Source organism: Fusarium proliferatum (assembly GCF_900067095.1).
Source record: "Fusarium proliferatum ET1 genome assembly, contig: FPRO_scaffold001, whole genome shotgun sequence".
Classification (NCBI taxonomy): Eukaryota; Fungi; Ascomycota; class Sordariomycetes; order Hypocreales; family Nectriaceae; genus Fusarium; species Fusarium proliferatum.
Window position 1 is genome coordinate 2,607,754 of NW_022194790.1, and position 16,004 is coordinate 2,623,757.

The 16,004-nt window shown below is 50.0% G+C and overlaps 7 protein-coding genes across 7 annotated transcripts; 4 read left to right on the plus strand and 3 right to left on the minus strand.

The window, feature by feature from the left end:
- Positions 1-944: 944 nt before the first annotated feature.
- On the plus strand, positions 945-1,897 carry FPRO_01232 (uncharacterized protein; the record flags this gene model as incomplete). Its single annotated transcript, XM_031233761.1, is given in 3 exon segments — positions 945-1,031; positions 1,097-1,187; positions 1,206-1,897. The coding sequence occupies 3 exon segments, from the start codon at positions 945-947 to the stop codon at positions 1,895-1,897; spliced, it is 870 nt and encodes a 289-aa protein (XP_031075241.1).
- A 270-nt stretch (positions 1,898-2,167) lies between these two features.
- Positions 2,168-3,807, minus strand: FPRO_01231 (uncharacterized protein; the record flags this gene model as incomplete). The annotated part of the gene is made up of 5 exons (XM_031233772.1): positions 2,168-2,196; positions 2,373-2,903; positions 2,953-3,354; positions 3,422-3,582; positions 3,707-3,807. 5 exons carry the CDS (start codon positions 3,805-3,807, stop codon positions 2,168-2,170), a joined length of 1,224 nt encoding a protein of 407 aa, XP_031075242.1.
- Positions 3,808-4,432: 625 nt separating this feature from the next.
- Positions 4,433-6,379, plus strand: FPRO_01230 (uncharacterized protein; the record flags this gene model as incomplete). The annotated part of the gene is made up of 5 exons (XM_031233783.1): positions 4,433-4,605; positions 4,688-4,756; positions 4,830-5,185; positions 5,251-5,596; positions 5,692-6,379. The coding sequence occupies 5 exons, from the start codon at positions 4,433-4,435 to the stop codon at positions 6,377-6,379; spliced, it is 1,632 nt and encodes a 543-aa protein (XP_031075243.1).
- Positions 6,380-7,695: 1,316 nt separating this feature from the next.
- Positions 7,696-9,408, plus strand: FPRO_01229 (uncharacterized protein; the record flags this gene model as incomplete). Its single annotated transcript, XM_031233794.1, has 5 exons — positions 7,696-7,707; positions 7,882-7,940; positions 8,011-8,321; positions 8,376-8,879; positions 8,933-9,408. The coding sequence occupies 5 exons, from the start codon at positions 7,696-7,698 to the stop codon at positions 9,406-9,408; spliced, it is 1,362 nt and encodes a 453-aa protein (XP_031075244.1).
- Positions 9,409-10,193: 785 nt separating this feature from the next.
- Positions 10,194-12,036, minus strand: FPRO_01228 (uncharacterized protein; the record flags this gene model as incomplete). The annotated part of the gene is made up of 4 exons (XM_031233805.1): positions 10,194-10,676; positions 10,732-11,853; positions 11,907-11,973; positions 12,026-12,036. 4 exons carry the CDS (start codon positions 12,034-12,036, stop codon positions 10,194-10,196), a joined length of 1,683 nt encoding a protein of 560 aa, XP_031075245.1.
- A 670-nt stretch (positions 12,037-12,706) lies between these two features.
- On the plus strand, positions 12,707-14,766 carry FPRO_01227 (uncharacterized protein; the record flags this gene model as incomplete). Its single annotated transcript, XM_031233817.1, has 4 exons — positions 12,707-13,685; positions 13,737-13,806; positions 13,856-14,339; positions 14,392-14,766. 4 exons carry the CDS (start codon positions 12,707-12,709, stop codon positions 14,764-14,766), a joined length of 1,908 nt encoding a protein of 635 aa, XP_031075246.1.
- Positions 14,767-15,265: 499 nt separating this feature from the next.
- FPRO_01226 (uncharacterized protein) lies at positions 15,266-15,598 on the minus strand (the record flags this gene model as incomplete). Its single annotated transcript, XM_031233828.1, has 3 exons — positions 15,266-15,354; positions 15,409-15,533; positions 15,588-15,598. 3 exons carry the CDS (start codon positions 15,596-15,598, stop codon positions 15,266-15,268), a joined length of 225 nt encoding a protein of 74 aa, XP_031075247.1.
- Between the last annotated feature and the right edge of the window lie 406 nt (positions 15,599-16,004).

Consider the following 16,004-nt stretch of genomic DNA (forward strand, 5'->3'; position numbering starts at 1 on the left):
TTGAGTAGCCTTTGCTTAAAGCATTAAGACCAAAAGCTACAAGCAAGGAATATACTTCTAGAACCTACTAACGTAGAGTTGCAATTGGTCTCTCATGCTTCTAGATTTATATGCATAGTTAGTATATGCATATGTTGCGGTGCTCTCAGATGCTGGCACTCTAGCCCCAGAGATGAAGGATGAGATCGGAGCATACAGTGATATTGTTGGCTCGGGGTGAGGCAGACTTCCTCCAATGTCAAAAGAATCAGTTTTCACAGTAGTTTATAGTTCAGATGTCAATGCACCGATCATGACTGGTATCTGGGACCTCTTTGACAGAAAGACACCAACCGAATCATATACAGCAGAATAGGATGAAATTAAATACGTCGTAAAGGGTATATTTGTTACTCTCCCTACTTGCCAGGGCCATCAACTGATATTCTCATTGCGTGATAGGCACTGGCGTAATTACTGATACTGTCACAAACCAATCCTACGACTTGAAACCCGGAAGCCACCTTTGGATTACAAAGGGCTCACGAGCCTCGTTCACAAAGTCGAAAGGCTTTTAAACCATTTATGTTGAGAAGAGGCACGGAGAAGGTAACTTCAAACTTGCGCAGCAAACTCGCCACATTAATAGACAACTTCGTTGCAGAAAACCCTTCATCTCTAGCCACCCATCAAGGAGCTCAGGAGACTCTAGCTGGCGAAAACACGGGCTCAGTTCCTCGCGGAGACCCGTTTGTGCTTTGCATGGAGGGCGGACAGGGTCCTTATCTATACTCTGTCGACAAGAGAGAGTATCTGGACTTTGTATCTGACTATTAGGCAGCTTACACTCGAACCACACTATCGCTGAAGCCGTCAGAAGTGACCTGTCTACTGGCTTCAGCCTGAGTAGTGTCACTAACAAAGAGTGTCATCTTGGCGAGCGTATCAAGATAAGATTCCCAAGTATGGAGAGAGTTAGGTTCTGTAATTCCGGCACCGAAGCCAGCACCTACGCATTAGCTACAGCTATGGAATTTACCGGCAGAACAAAGGTCAGTGAAGAGTCTGCGGGGGGCTATTTCCGAAGCCTTGTGAAACTAATTTATTCTCATCCTAGATACTGGTGTTTGATAATGGGCACCACGGCGTTACCCCGAATTTTGGCTCAGGGGACAACAAGTTAAACGTATCTCACAGCTTCATTCTTGGTACCTACAACTAAATAGAGGCCAACCAGAAGCATATATCATCAGATCTAGCAGCTATTATTGTCGAAACGATGCTTTTAGCAGGCGGTCAGATTCCTGCTACTAGGGAGTTTCTCTCCTTTCTGCGCAAAACGGCCGACGTAACTGGTGCCGTTTTGATATTCGATGAGGCTATGACATCTCACCTACATATCAATGGACTTCAAGGATTCCACAAGATTATGCCTGATATGACAACTCTTGGAAAATACATTGGATGGGGCCTCCCTTCTGGAGCTTTTGGAGCTTTTGGGGGGCGCTCTGACATCATGGCTGCCCATGAGCAGAGAGCCCAGAAACTGGGCCACTGTGGAACATTTAATAACAATGTTCTTACTGTTTCAGCTGCCATGGCTGCAGCTGATCTGGTCACGGAGGACGTGATTCATCGCGTCAATAAACTCGGGGACACTATTCGAAACCGGATCTCAGAGATCTGTGCGGAGCATCACTTTTCTGACCTCAAAATTACTGGTCTCGGAAGCACCATAGGACTACAGTTTCTTCGTGTCGATAGAGAACGGTTGATGGGGCTTTTATTCTGTCACATGGTTCAGCATGGGATTTGGATCGGCCGCAGAGGTTTTCTTTTTCTAAATATGTGCCACACGGAGGATCATGTTGAGCGTTTTCTGACAGCATTTCAAAAGTTCATTGAGGAGTTGAAATAAATTATCGCTTTGCATTTGAAAGCATTACAATGATAGACAAACTCAAGCATTGTTTCTCATCCGTGAATGAACGTTGCTGCTGGACTCATACGGCTCTCAAAGAAGCCTACCCTCATGATTGTACCCTTTAAAAGAAGTTTAGGCGATATTGAAGGCGAAGGAAGGTACTTTAACATCGAAAAAGCATCATATACGGTTATTAATCAGGTCTACAATCTCGCACACTCTATCAAAGGCCTGCAGTTGCTTGAGAGTATCTTGAACTTCTAACTATGCCATGTTATCCATGATCTCGAGGTCTATTGGGTCTTTAAGTCGTGAGGTCAAATCGAAATAAGTAGTAGGAACACGGGGATCAGTCGCTTCACCAAGAAACTCCTCACAAAAAGCCTTGCAACTCAGAAAGATGCGCGCCATCCCTAAATTACCTCCATTAGCAAAGAAATTCTTTCAGTTACTGGACTGCTAGACCTACCATGCCCGTGATATCCACCAGCCAGATATTGACCAGGCTTGCCTGGAAGTTCTCCCAAAAACGGAAGAAGATCTTTGCTCAGGCCCATGATGCCACTCCAGGAGAATGCCACGGCACCTGCAGGGCTAGTTCTAGAAGACGCCCTAGACTCTTTCCAATCCCTGAATATTTCAACTGGTGCATTCAAAATGTAGGACTCGACTTCAGGCACGACATGACGGTCATCGCAGTCACCGAAACCGCCTGAGAGACCTTTGGGATGAGCAACCTCGCCACCGCCCCAGATCAGGTACTTTTCAGGACCTTGTCTTTGGATGAGATAGTCGTAATCGTCATTGGATATGAAAGCAAAGGATGTCGTCAGAGGCTGGTCCATATAAGCCGGCGGGGGCCTGATGGCAGAAACATGACCCTTGAGGGGGATAATTCGCCCATCAAGCTCAGGTAGGAGGTACGAAGCATAGCCGTTGGTTGCATGGATGACCTTATTTGCTATTACAACCCCTTGGGGTGTTGAGATCTTCCAAGATCCTGGAGGTGTCGGGAGATACACTTGTGACAGGAGTATTGGTGTGAAGACTTAGTCCCAAGTCGAGCCCCTTGCGTAAAACAGCGATTGCGAGTTTATATGGCCACAGATTGGCAGCTGGGAAAGTGATGGCTCCATAGCAACACTTAACCCGTAGAGACTCCTCAGACTCTGCTTTACTGAGTACATTGATATCGGAGACATCGCCGCCAGATTCTTTGAAGCCATTGTACGATGACAGGCCGGTCTTCCAGGACTCTGGGGTCAGGTAGACGTCGGCTGAGCGATACTGTACCAGATCGACTTCCGCAGCTAGATTATTCTCATGGATGAATCTTGCGGTTTCTTGATAGTTGGCGGCTTCGAATTCACACTGAGCCTTTGCAACATCAGTACCATGCAGGATGGAGTACGATGTGAAGCCACGATAGCAGTCCGGCTTTATATGACCGCCTAAGCAGAGGCAGTGTAAGTACAATACGGTGATAATTGATTGATCTGTGCGACTTCTATTACTCACCATTTCTTCCAGTAGCACCACTAGCTGCGTTGCGGGCCTCCAAGATGACTACGGATTTTGGTCTGTTTGGTGAGCTGGAACTGAGCAACTGGTGGGCGATGAAAGCACCAGACAACCCCGAGCCGATGATAACAACATCAGCAGAGGGGGAAAATTCAGCACTGCAGTTATGATTCCAGTCAGTTCGGTATTGATCTAAGCATAAATCTTTCACATCTCCTCACTAGCAAGACTAGGCCCAAAGATTGTGCAGTTTGTAAGGGCTATTCATAGGTTACTGCTTACGATTGGTAGTTACTGATCACTGGGTCAGGCTCGCTCTGCCAGAAGGACTTGGTCGGATTATCGACTGGCAGAGACGCCAGATAACCAGTAGGTGACTGCATGAGGTCGGGTTGGTATGGACTACAACGGAAGTGATCGGTGAAGTAAGAAGCTGGGCGAAATGAGGTTGATCCCCTAAGACAGTATTCTTGTTGAGCAGTTGTTAATGATACTGTCCTGTTGTCAATAGACAGCCGTCTTTTATCTGGATGGCTAACTATAAGGTGGTGATGTCGGCCCCAAACCGATGCCGAGATTCTGATGGATACTTCGTACCACGGGAACAATGCGCAGAGGGGCTGCCAAAACCATCCGATGGCCTATTTATGTATTTATGTGTATCTTGTTCTCGACGCTCAGGACTAGCGCATATCTCAGTCGAAGCTAGCTATCTACTCCGTATTAAGTTAATGGATCCAATGAATGATTACCCCGCGATCAGATACAGCCAAAGCAGGGTTAGGTGATAACTAAAAGATAACTGTATCTGGGGTATGCCTATCTACTGCGATTCGCCAACAATGTTCTGTGTCTCGTCGTCTCTAGATGATATATATCTTCAATGGTACTTGAGATGGGAAGCTTGCTCTCTGATCAGAGGGACAACCTCCCCCCGAGCCTTTCTCTATTCTATCATATATCTCTGTTGACCTTTCTTCAACTTGAATTCAAAGCAGATAGCCCGATATGGCATCTATACTTGACAGAGACCCTGATGCCGACAAGAAGATGGGTCCCCGCAACTCCATAGCGTCCGACTTTGCTGAAGATGAGGTTGTCCAAGATTTTGGTTACAGCCCCTCATACGCCAGAGTCTTTCGTTCTCTGGGCGCCATGTCACTCACAATGGCTATGGCCTCGTAAGTCACCTCTAGCCCGGGGTCGAGATGCTCGCGACAAAGGGGTGATCAAGTATTCACTGAAGGCTAACAATAGTCGCAGACCCATGTGCGGCATCTTCATAGCTGTCTCTTACCAGATCAACTATGGTGGCTATTGGGGACTGACTTGGTATGAACAACGCTGACGCAAACTGTTCTGCAACTCAAACAATGAGGAGCCTGCGCTGACCTTCAATATTCAGGGGCTGGTTTATCCCTTCATTCCTTTTCCTCCCGTGGGCTCTCACTACCGCAGAGTTCTGTTCATCGATGCCAGTCAATGGTGCCAATTATTGGTGGACAGCTGCACTCGCACCTCCGTCGATATCCCGTCCTCTGTCTTTCATCGCAGGCATGGCCAACATCATGAATTCCCTCACAAGCATTGCAAGTTTTGCTTGGGCATCGTCCAGCTCGATCTGCACCATTATAGGCCTCTTCACCGGCTGGGTACCGACCAATCCTATCATCTTTGCGGTCGCTATAGCTACCTGCGCTGCATGGTTTTTCACGGCATCTATTAGGATGGATAAAGCCAGCCTTGTTTTCATCTCGTCGGGTATGCTTCCAGACCTGCGTCCCCTCATCTGATGCATTATCAATTTGATTGACACAGAGTGACAGCAACCCTTGTTCTCGTCTCCTCGGCCTGTTTTGTCATTGGACTCCCCGTCGCCCAAAAGACCCAGAGTATACCTTTTACTTCTGCCGCTACCGTCTTTGGAGACTACACCAACTACAGTGACTGGGAAAGGCCTGTTTCTGTTCCGTTCACCTTCTTCTGTGCCGCATGGGTCATTAATGGTTGGAATGCACCATCAGTCGTGGCAGAGGAGACTCACAATGCACGAATAGTCGCACCTCGCTCCATCATCAACACGTATTGTCTACAAGCAGGCATGGGTATGATATTTTGCACCTTGTTGGCTTTCTGTATTACCGACATGGAAGCAGCAGCATCTGACCCTACGTAAGTTTCTCATTCCAATAGCAAACTGGTACCGTGTTCTGCCTGGCAGCACGAGACCATGCCCAGATGTGTCAACACTAACCGGCTCCCTCTAGCGGCTACGCTGCCTTTACTCTTCTGATAGAGCGCTGGGGTCTCAAGGTCGCGGGAGCTTTCCTGCTCATCATCTTCCTGAACACCTCCATCGGTGGCGCGGCCGTTTTGGTCATGATGTCTTGCCAGACAGCTGCCTTTGCACGGGATGGGGGGATGCTCTTCAACGATAAACTCTCATACGTCTCGCCCCGGAGCAATATGCCAATTTATACAACAATGTTTCTCACGATTGGTGGAATGCTTATGCTATGTCTGGGATTTTCTCCTATTGCATCCGAGACCATATACTCCCTTGCTGTCATTGCTGTCATGGTATTGTACGCACTACCCATGATATTCAGAGTCTTCGACAATGGACGATGGGTTCCGGGCCCGTGGAATATGGGCCGATTTAGCAAGCCCGTTCATGTCTTGGGTTTCTTGACGGTCGTCTATATGATGATAATGGAATGCTTCCACCCTCAGGCAACTTGGACTGGAGCGACGCTGAACTATAATTGGGCCGTGTTCTTGGGTGCTGTAGTGCTCTCTACCCTCCTGTGGTTTCCTCATGGCTCCCGTTATTACAAGGGGGTTAACCAAGAAATGCTGAGGGCTTGGAGAGAGCGCGAGCATGACCGCGGTTTGAGCCAGGAAGGTTCTGGCGAATCCCGTAGCGAAACATACATTGAAGGAGTGAAGCCTTAGCCATTCTCATCGCCAAAGATGAGCAGTTCATTTTCTGTCAGTGTACGCTACTGCCTAATCCATCGATAGCTACCTATCTAGTTTCCAGTTGAAATCAATATTTGTAATTACCTCTGCTCTGACTATTTCATTCATATACCAGCTCTAAGTTGTCTTTCCCAACAAGCTTGAGACAACAACATGAGAATGCTGAATTAGAGCAATGGCTCTTCAGTGAGTTCTTCTGCTTAGGTGTCTTTTGTTGAAGCAGATCGGTCGAAGTTATTTCACGGATGATACGAAGATTTACGGCCTTCATACCTGGCGCAAGCCATAACCCCTCTCCCCTCGACTGGTCCAATTCCTCGTCAGTCTCTGGCCCTCTGTTAATATGCTTGGAGTTGGGTTAAATCATTTGATATGTCATTTGTATTCCGGTGACCAGCCTAGTCACCTGCATAATTCTTCGGCATCACTGGAAATTCCGACCCGTGCTTGATACCCTGGTGCCTTGCTGCATTCCTAGATATCTGGTAGCCTGGAGGAGAGATTTCAGGCACCGAAATTAATACACGCCTCGCTACAAGTCATTGAAGTTGAGGCCAGACTGGACATGTCAGGAAACATGAAATGTCCACAAGCGGCGACTCTATATGCTATGGTAGCTGTAAAGAGGTAAGGAAGAAGATCGAGATACAGTTACATTGAAATACAGGCACGGACAGCTAAGTGTTCTTAGTTCAATGGTCTCCCCCACTGTCCAATTAGAATCGACATGTCGCAATTCTGTAGCTAAAAGCTAAAATGTTACTGCTATAAGTGATGAGAAAGATCCAATGCTATATGTATGGAAAGCCTTGAGAGTCAATACACTGCAGCTGTTCGATAGGTCGGTACCTATCAACTCTCACTGGCATATCACTGGATCTAATGCCAACAAACCATTCCCGGGTGAGCAGATCCCACCTGAATGCCCCTTGCAAGCGCAGTTCTCCCACTGTCAAGGGTCCCCAGGCTTCCCTGTCAATTGGCGGTGAGAGGCACCTCAGGTACGCGGTGGCACTGCTAAAATCTGCCTGTTGCACATGTACCTACTGATAGCTCTGGGGGGCCTAGCAATGTTTGTTGACGACCCCGCCACCAATTGGATGTCCCACTGCACCAGCGCACCCACAGATTGGAACTCCAAACGCCCACCCCGAAAACCATCACCACCTCAGGCCCCTTCTTCCCCTTCCCCCTTCAAGCGCTGCGCGCGTACAGTATTTCTCTCCCCGTCTTTTTCCTCCCCCGACTTCAACCTCTTGTCTTAGCTTCTTTAGCTTCATCCAGACAAAATGAAGGGCGAGGTATGTCTACAATTATGCTGCAGCCCGTCTCTCCGCTGCAATGCGTTGCTTTGCTCTGCTCGAGATACCCTTTGTGTGTTCCACTTGGTGTCTGGAGCTGTGCAGCTGGGGCGCCCCCTTATTATCCGTTGAAGCTGCTATCCGACCTCGCGATGCTGATTCTCTGCTATCCAGATTCTTCACCTCCACCTGGGCCAGGCTGGTACCCAGCTCGGTAACTCTGCTTGGGAGCTGTACGTGGTCTTCCTGGATTGTCAAATAACGCCACCGTCACGAACTTGAAGCTGACTGGCCTCTGAATAGCTACCTTCTCGAGCACGGTCTCGGCCCCGATGGTCGCCCCGACCCCAATGCTCCCGATATTGGTGACCCTGGCTCTTTCGAGACTTTCTTCACTGAGACCAGCAGCGGCAAGCATGTTCCTCGATCTCTCTTCGTCGATCTTGACCCCTCTCCTATTGACGAGATCCGAACTGGCGAATACCGTAACCTTTTCCACCCCGAGTTGTTGATCAGCGGCAAGGAGGATGCCGCCAACAACTATGCTCGTGGTCACTACACCATTGGCAAGGAGATGGTTGACAATGTCATTGACCGCATTCGTCGCGTCGCCGGTGAGCTCTTTCGTCACCTCTGTACTTGCACTCGACGCTAACCGCATAATTCAGACAACTGCCAGTCTCTTCAGGGTTTCCTGATCTTCCACTCCTTCGGTGGTGGTACCGGATCTGGTTTCGGTGCTCTTCTCCTCGAGCGTCTCTCTACCGAGTACGGCAAGAAGTCCAAGCTCGAGTTCGCCGTCTACCCTGCTCCCCGAACCTCGACTGCCGTCGTTGAGCCTTACAATGCTGTTCTCTCCACTCACAGCACCATTGAGAACTCTGACTGTACTTTCCTCGTCGATAACGAGGCTGTTTACGACATCTGCCGTCGCAACCTCGATATTCCTCGACCCTCGTACGAGCACCTAAACCGCCTCATTGCCCAGGTTGTCAGCTCCATCACATCCTCTCTCCGATTTGACGGTGCCCTCAACGTCGATCTCAACGAGTTCCAGACCAACTTGGTTCCCTACCCTCGAATTCACTACCCTCTCATCAGCTACGCCCCTGTCATCTCCTCTGCCAAGAGTGAGCATGAGAGCTTCAAGGTACAGGAGCTTACCTTCCAGTGTAAGTCCTGCCCATGTTATAGGCGCACCCTCGAAGATACTGACTCCCCACAGGCTTCGAGCCCAACAACCAGATGGTTGTCTGCGATCCCCGAAACGGCAAGTACATGGCTGTCGCTCTTCTGTACCGCGGTGATGTCGTTCCCCGCGACTGTAACGCCGCCATCGCCGCCCTCAAGGCCAAGGCCTCCTTCAACTTGGTCGAGTGGTGCCCCACTGGTTTCAAGCTCGGCATCAACTACCAGAAGCCCATGGCTGTCCCCGCCGCTCCTGAGGCTGGAGGCCTTGCCCCCGTCAAGCGATCCGTCTCTATGCTTTCCAACACCACCGCCATCGCTGAGGCTTGGTCCCGGCTCGACTACAAGTTCGACCTCATGCACAGCAAGCGTGCTTTCGTCCACTGGTACGTTGGTGAGGGTATGGAGGAAGGCGAGTTCACCGAGGCCCGAGAGGATCTCGCTGCTCTGGAGAAGGATTACGAGGAGGTTGCTGCCGACTCCTTCGAGCCTGAGGAGGAGCTCGAGTACTAGACGATCGACCAAGGCGAGTTTATGTAATCTCTTTCGACTTCTTTGACGACATGTTTTAAGCGATGGCTCGGACAGGGCTCACGCCCGCGAAGCAATGTACAGAAAAGAGTTGTGGAGGATGTTGTTTAAGATTCCCGAGATTTTTGAGGTGGCACACATATGGGGGTAAAGATGTGTTGGTCACCAAGCGCCAGAGTTTGGCTCAGGGTACCCCGTTAGTACATGGCCTTGAATGTTGGTGCCAGGCCCTGATAGACGAGACTATCCCTCGACGCAAGCTTGGTGCCTTTGTTAGCAGGCACGTAAAATTGATGATATATCCATTTTCATTGAAATAGGTTTGCCCATGGCCTTATTTTATGTCGTTGACATGAGAACCACTAACCACATCAACGCACTAGCCTAGCTCCAACGAAGTCGTCGTGATGCAACCATGATTTGTATTAAGATTCCGGCTTAGAATTCTGAATCTAACACAAAAATCACAACAGTATGTAAGCATTAAATACATAAGCCAAAATTAGTGCTTTATATACTGGCGAACTCTGTACAACTCTATGAACTTTTCAACATCACCCCGATAAGTATGCAAGGACCTTTGTCTCTCATCTAAGCGGCCAGAACTTGCGAGGGCAGCCAAGGCCGAAAAATCACTCGCAAACTTTCCGGGGCGTGGGGCCCTCTTTTTTCAACAACACCATCCTCGTTCTCATCTCACGTATGAAAAGAACACATATCCCATGTGTCAACCACTAGCGATAAGAGTGCTATTCACCATAAAACGCTCAGCTCTTCTTCTTCCACTCGGCAGCTCTCCTTGCGCCTCGGTTTTGGGGCCTGCCGGACCTGCCCTTGCCCTTGCCCTTCTTACCAAGTTTGAGATCTTTGGGTGTGCCGTCCTTAGCTGAAGCACGACGGCCTTCAAAAACGAACTGTTCGGGTCCTTTGATATTGGACGGAATGTTCTGAGCATCTTCGGAAGCGCCCTGTGTTGAGGGGCGCTTCTTGTGGCGTTGCTGCACGGCGGCCGAGCGGCCGAGAAGCTTGCTTGTACGTCCAGCCATGGACTGCTCCTCAGGTGTAGCCTTGTGCTTGTATTTTGTGCTCTTGGCGGCGCCATTAGGAACGATATTCCTGCCCCTGGCTCGCTCCTGGGCGAGAGCTGTCTTGCGAGGATCCTTGGCTCGAGTGACTCGCAACTTACGCGGCAACATGGGAGGAAATTTCTTGCCATCAAGGAGTAAGGCTGCCTCGACATCGTTGCCGTCCTGGGAAATAATGTTAGCAACTGGTCCGATCGAAGTAAGACAACCGTGGACTTGCATAAAATTGGACATAGGCGAAACCCTTGCCTACACGAGTCTTGGAATCTCGAACTACTCGGACGTTTTCAACCTTGCCCTGGGTGCTAAACGTTCGCCAAAGACCTTCTTCGACATCGGATGGGGTCTTGTTCTTCTTCTTCTCCGTAGTGTCACCATCTGCGTTGGTGTTCAAGACGGTCTCATCGTCAACAAACCCGAGGTTGCCAACAAACACACACCGGCGGTGATCCGTGGGACTGGGGTGGGCGACGCTGTCAACTCTCAGGTGCCTTTCAAGGACTTGGGTACCATTGAGTTCTGCGGCAGCCTTGCGAGCAGCCGCCGAGGTTGAGTACACGACATATGCATTAGCGGACTTGGTCGTCGCGTCCATCAGGCTCTTAGTAATGTAAGCTGCTCGCTTAGGGAGAGAGCCACCTGCGAAAGCAACGGAACGGAAACGCAATGACTCGATAGTTTGCGGAGGAGTGGCATCTTTATCCAGAATGGATGACAGATGGGCCATGAGGGTCTTCTTGGCGGCCTTGGAATTGATTGCTTCTGTGGACACGTTGGCGAGAAAGACTGTTCGCGCTGCCTTCTCGAGGTCTGACGATTTGTTGTCCTTGGCGAGGGTCTCATGGACGGGAGTGTCACTGTCGTTGCCGGCATCCTCATCCTCCGCGACAGCCTTTTCGGTCTTATTCAGAGCGTCGTTCTTTTGTCGCTTGCCGGCGCGCTCAGCTTCCTCTTCCGCAACAAGTTTGTCCAAGTATTTGCCCTCCAGATCGTCGTTTTCGTTTTTTCTCTTTCGTTTCCGATCCTTGCTTGACTTGTCTTCTGTCGCATCAATAATGTCGTCGAGCTCCACTGGCGCATCCTTCATGGGCTCGTCTGAAGATTCTTCCTCTTCCTCTTGCTCGTCTTCACTCTCCCCCTCTGGCTCCGAAGCGTCGGAAACATCTTCTTCCTCGTCTGATGGGCCATCTTCTTCGAAGCTCAGCTCCTCGCTAATCTCAGAGAGAACCTCATCGTCGGCGTCTTGTTCTTCGAGTTGCACCCTTGGCTTGGGTTGTTCCCGAACCTTTTGTTCCACCAACGTCGAGTATCTTGACTTAACGGGAGCCTGCACAGGACCAGCCTGCAAATGATGAGTATGGATCAAGTCAAATGGCTAGATGTCGCAAAACTTACACTGGACGCAAAAAGAGCGTCGAGGGTGGGGTCCACCGCCTTGGAAGAAGCTGTCAGGCTTTTTGACCTGTTTTTTGTTAGATCTTTGTCCGTAAAGGCATCAAGAATCGGCAAGTTACCGTTTTGCCATTGTGTCAGATTCAGTACTGTTTGTGCTGAATTGGAAAAGTCGTCGACTCTTGTGCACTCTTTTTGACCTCCGACGAAAAAGACATGAGCCAGAAAAAAGTCCCAGGTTCAGAACGGAAGACCCACAATCCGATTGCTCAGGACATGGTCATTGGTTTGATAACCTCAGCCAATCGATAAGCTCTCGTGGCACTGACAGTGAGCATTTCTGCCGTCAAGAACCGCCTTTTTACGGCCCCGTCATTCTCTCAGCAAAGCCGCTTCGGCGCTCGCCCCAAGCCCAGAGACGACGCCCAGGGCAGCCAGCGCAAACCGGGGCCGCACCCATCCCATTCCCTCTCTCTACCCTCTGTTCCCCCTCCACCAGCCCAACTTGTCGAATACAAGTTTCCTAGCTCTTCCTTACCTCAAATTCCTCTTTTGAATTTCTCATGCCGGACAGAGACCGACCCAATCGGTTGTTTCTGAGCTCACATTCACCTTCTCACGCTCCCACTCCAAGATCTTGCGTCCTCGATTTTCTAGCGACCATTCCTCGTCACTCGTCACCACGGGCGCGCTCCCACGACCCGGCGATCGACAACAGCGCTGTTTCCCGCCCAACGATACGAGAAAACACAATAGTCCTATCGGGTCAATATATAGACACGTAATCGCGTCCTTTTGCAGCTATGGCAGCCACTGCTTCCGCACCGCCGCCTCTCTCCTCCCCGGCGCTTGGAGTTGCCGATCATGAGGACAGCAACATCTCCAGCCCCCTCAGTGAGGTTGACACGAAAGATGACAACGACGAAGACATTGAGCATATGAATCTCGATCATGATGACGAAGATAGCGTCAGGCGTAGCCCTCGAAAGAAGCCACCACCTACCGACGACTCGGACAGCGTTCTCTCTGACGCTCACTCCGATGTACCCTCTGATGGCAACGTCACAGAAGCTGAAACCGAACGACTATATGATACACCAAAGCACCAAAGGCAACGAGACGTTGTGGTAGACCAATACAACGAGGGCCAAGTCTACGAACACACTCCCAGCAAGCTTCGCAGGACAGCCAACATGCACAACGACGACGAGGACGAATCTGCAATAGATGACGACGATGCTTCTACAGGCTCCCCCACAATCGGTGAAGATTCGCCAACAAAACATAGTATTGCACACAATGCTGGACACGAAGACGAGCATAAAAATGACGCCCAAGAGCGGAAACGGAAGCGTTCACCCGCCGCCGATCAATCAGAAACCGAACAGCCGCTTAGAAAACGAGCAAGTTCAGAGCATGCGACTGATGTGAACATCCCCCAGCAGCCAGAAGAGACTGTTTTGCAAGAAGACGGGCCCACCCCTGCGCCTGAAAGCACCGGTACACATACACCTGCTGAAGACACTGATGCTTCTCCCCAGAAGAGATCTACCAACAGAGAGACTGATCTGGCAGAGCGTCTTTCGCGCGCCGTAAAAAAGAACACCCGCGGATCCAAACGAAAAGCAGCGGCAGCTGTTGCTGATCTTGACCCGGACACTGACAGCGGAAGTCATGATGGCGCGCGCGACAGCACCAGGGGAACAGACATGGATCACCACGACGAAGCTGATGCAGATGCGGACGAAGAAGTTGACTCAGCTACTGCACATGATGAAGAGCGTAAGAACAAATTTACTCATGATCCAGGTCATCTTACTTATCTTGTCACAGTGGAACGAAAACAAGCCGCTTTCAAGGATTGGACTGTTATCGAAGAAATGTTTGGGGTGTTTCGTGATAGGTACGTTGTATCGTGATAACAAGCATTTACCTGCTGATGTCTTGTCTAGGCTCTACAAAGACCGACTTGAACGACTGGAAGAGGAAGAACAGTCACTCCTTGCCAGCGAACCGACACATCCTGAGTACCTAAACATGAAGCAGTGTCTGGATGATCGACTAGAACAAAAGCTACGCGAAATAAACAATGAACACGAATATCGCCTCAAGGCTCACGAGCGACGGTCCGTTGCCCAGCGAGCCCAAATATGGGGGCAGTACTACCAAGCGGTTCGTGAGAAGAGAGAAAGGACCCTAGAAGCACTTAATCAAGAGTGGTACGACATCCAGACTGCAAGGCGAAGCGCACACAGCTTGCAGGACTGCGGCTTGCTCTACCCCAAGGATCCCGCACAACGTGTGAGAAATGCGATCGCCTACAACACCGAAGTCTCAGCACTAGCTACGATTGCAAAGTACGAAGGGTTCCCCGCAGGCCCCGAGATGAGTGGGGCGACACCGTCGGAACTGGAAGATGATATAGCTGCCATTGAGGTACGTTAACAACACAAGTCAGCTCCCAGAGCACTGAGCTGACTATCGTAAGCGAGCCAAGCGATCACGACATAAGCCAGTAAACCAACGACGCGAGGAATACTATGCCCAGCCATTTGATCGCCTCGGACCCGCTGGTGAACAATTCCTTCGAGAGACGCCGTGGGCCAATCCAAATCATTTACTTCACAAGGTGCACCCTACAGCTGCTTCAACGGGGGCACCTCCAGATGAGATGACCAGCCGTGGTGCGCACCAAGCTTCTGTGCCTCCTGGCGCCCAAATCACGCAGTCTCCTCCACTCTCGGCACGACTATCGGAGTCTCCAGAATTGACAAGAACGTTACTTAGCCCGGCTCACCAAGCTAAACGGGTTGGCAACAGTCTGCCCGGCGTCAACCGCGGTACAAAGTCGGCAGCTACATAGACGCTGAGTGTGTAAGATTTGTGGTTGAACATATCCCTCGGATAGGACTGGATTGGTAAAACTATGGGGCATCTTGCTTTTGTACTCGGATTTTGTGATACCCAGGGGAGATGATCGGTTCAGGCCGCTGCGGACCGGGCTGTCTTTTTCTTTTTCTTTTTATTTGGACTTGAGCGGCATTAGAATATTGCATTCGTCTACGGCAGCTAGTATATATCTGTCTACTGCCATCAGTCGAGCGAAAGGCATCCACTTTGTAGGTAGTGGATAGCCGGTTGCTTGAGAGTCACTGTACAAAGGTCTTCATATGCTTATATACACCCTGCACAGAATAGCTGGCAAACCTGTTGTACATGAAAGGATGGGGAGTTTTCTGGGCGTTTTGCTTTGTAGGTCTTATGAATAGCAACACTGCATTTTGCCCTCTTATTCAACTTGCATCCACATCGAAATTCCAGCGCTTAATCGTACATGTGGCCAGGCCACTTAGGTGAACTGTCTACTTGGAGGCAGATGACTTTGCGGGCGCATCTGGGACCTTGACATCTTCGAAATTGTCTTGACCAACGGCGTTAAGCGTATACCAATCTAGACCACGTTAGCAGAGGATGACAACCACACAAGAGCTCTCTCTCTGCATACAAATGCTTCCAACGACAGCCAAGAGACCAAGGCCTGTCACGGCATTTTTGACAAGATAGGGCCGTCGTGCTCGTACAAGCGCAGGGCCCTGTCGCAGACGGCGATCGTAGTATGTTGAGTGCGGGCTGTTTCAGAGTCATGATCAGCCCACTTCAGTGACTGTTTTTCAGTAAACAAACCTGGTGGGCATCTTGGATGGTCGAGTTGTCAATTATTACAAGGGTTATCCTGAGCCAGGCCACAATGCAATTGAAGAGGGCCAATTGCTTAAATGCTGCGAGATATAGCTCTATCTCGAATGTACTTCGAGTGAATGTTGATGCGCCTTTGTACTGAGGTAAGAAGAATATTTGCGGCTAAACATCGGGCGGATGGAGGATGACCGTGACGTCTATTGAACTTTCCTTACCTTAGTTCCAGGTTCTTTGTGGAGCTTGCTTGCTTGCAAGGGTCTGTTTCTGTTTCCACGTTCCATATTCTTTGCTTTCGCGTCGCCATTTCAAAAGATTCAGGTCTGAGATATACCAACCCCAACAGCGACAACGACAACGACAGCACGGAACGAATCCCCGACGTGTATGAGGACGCCGCGGCAC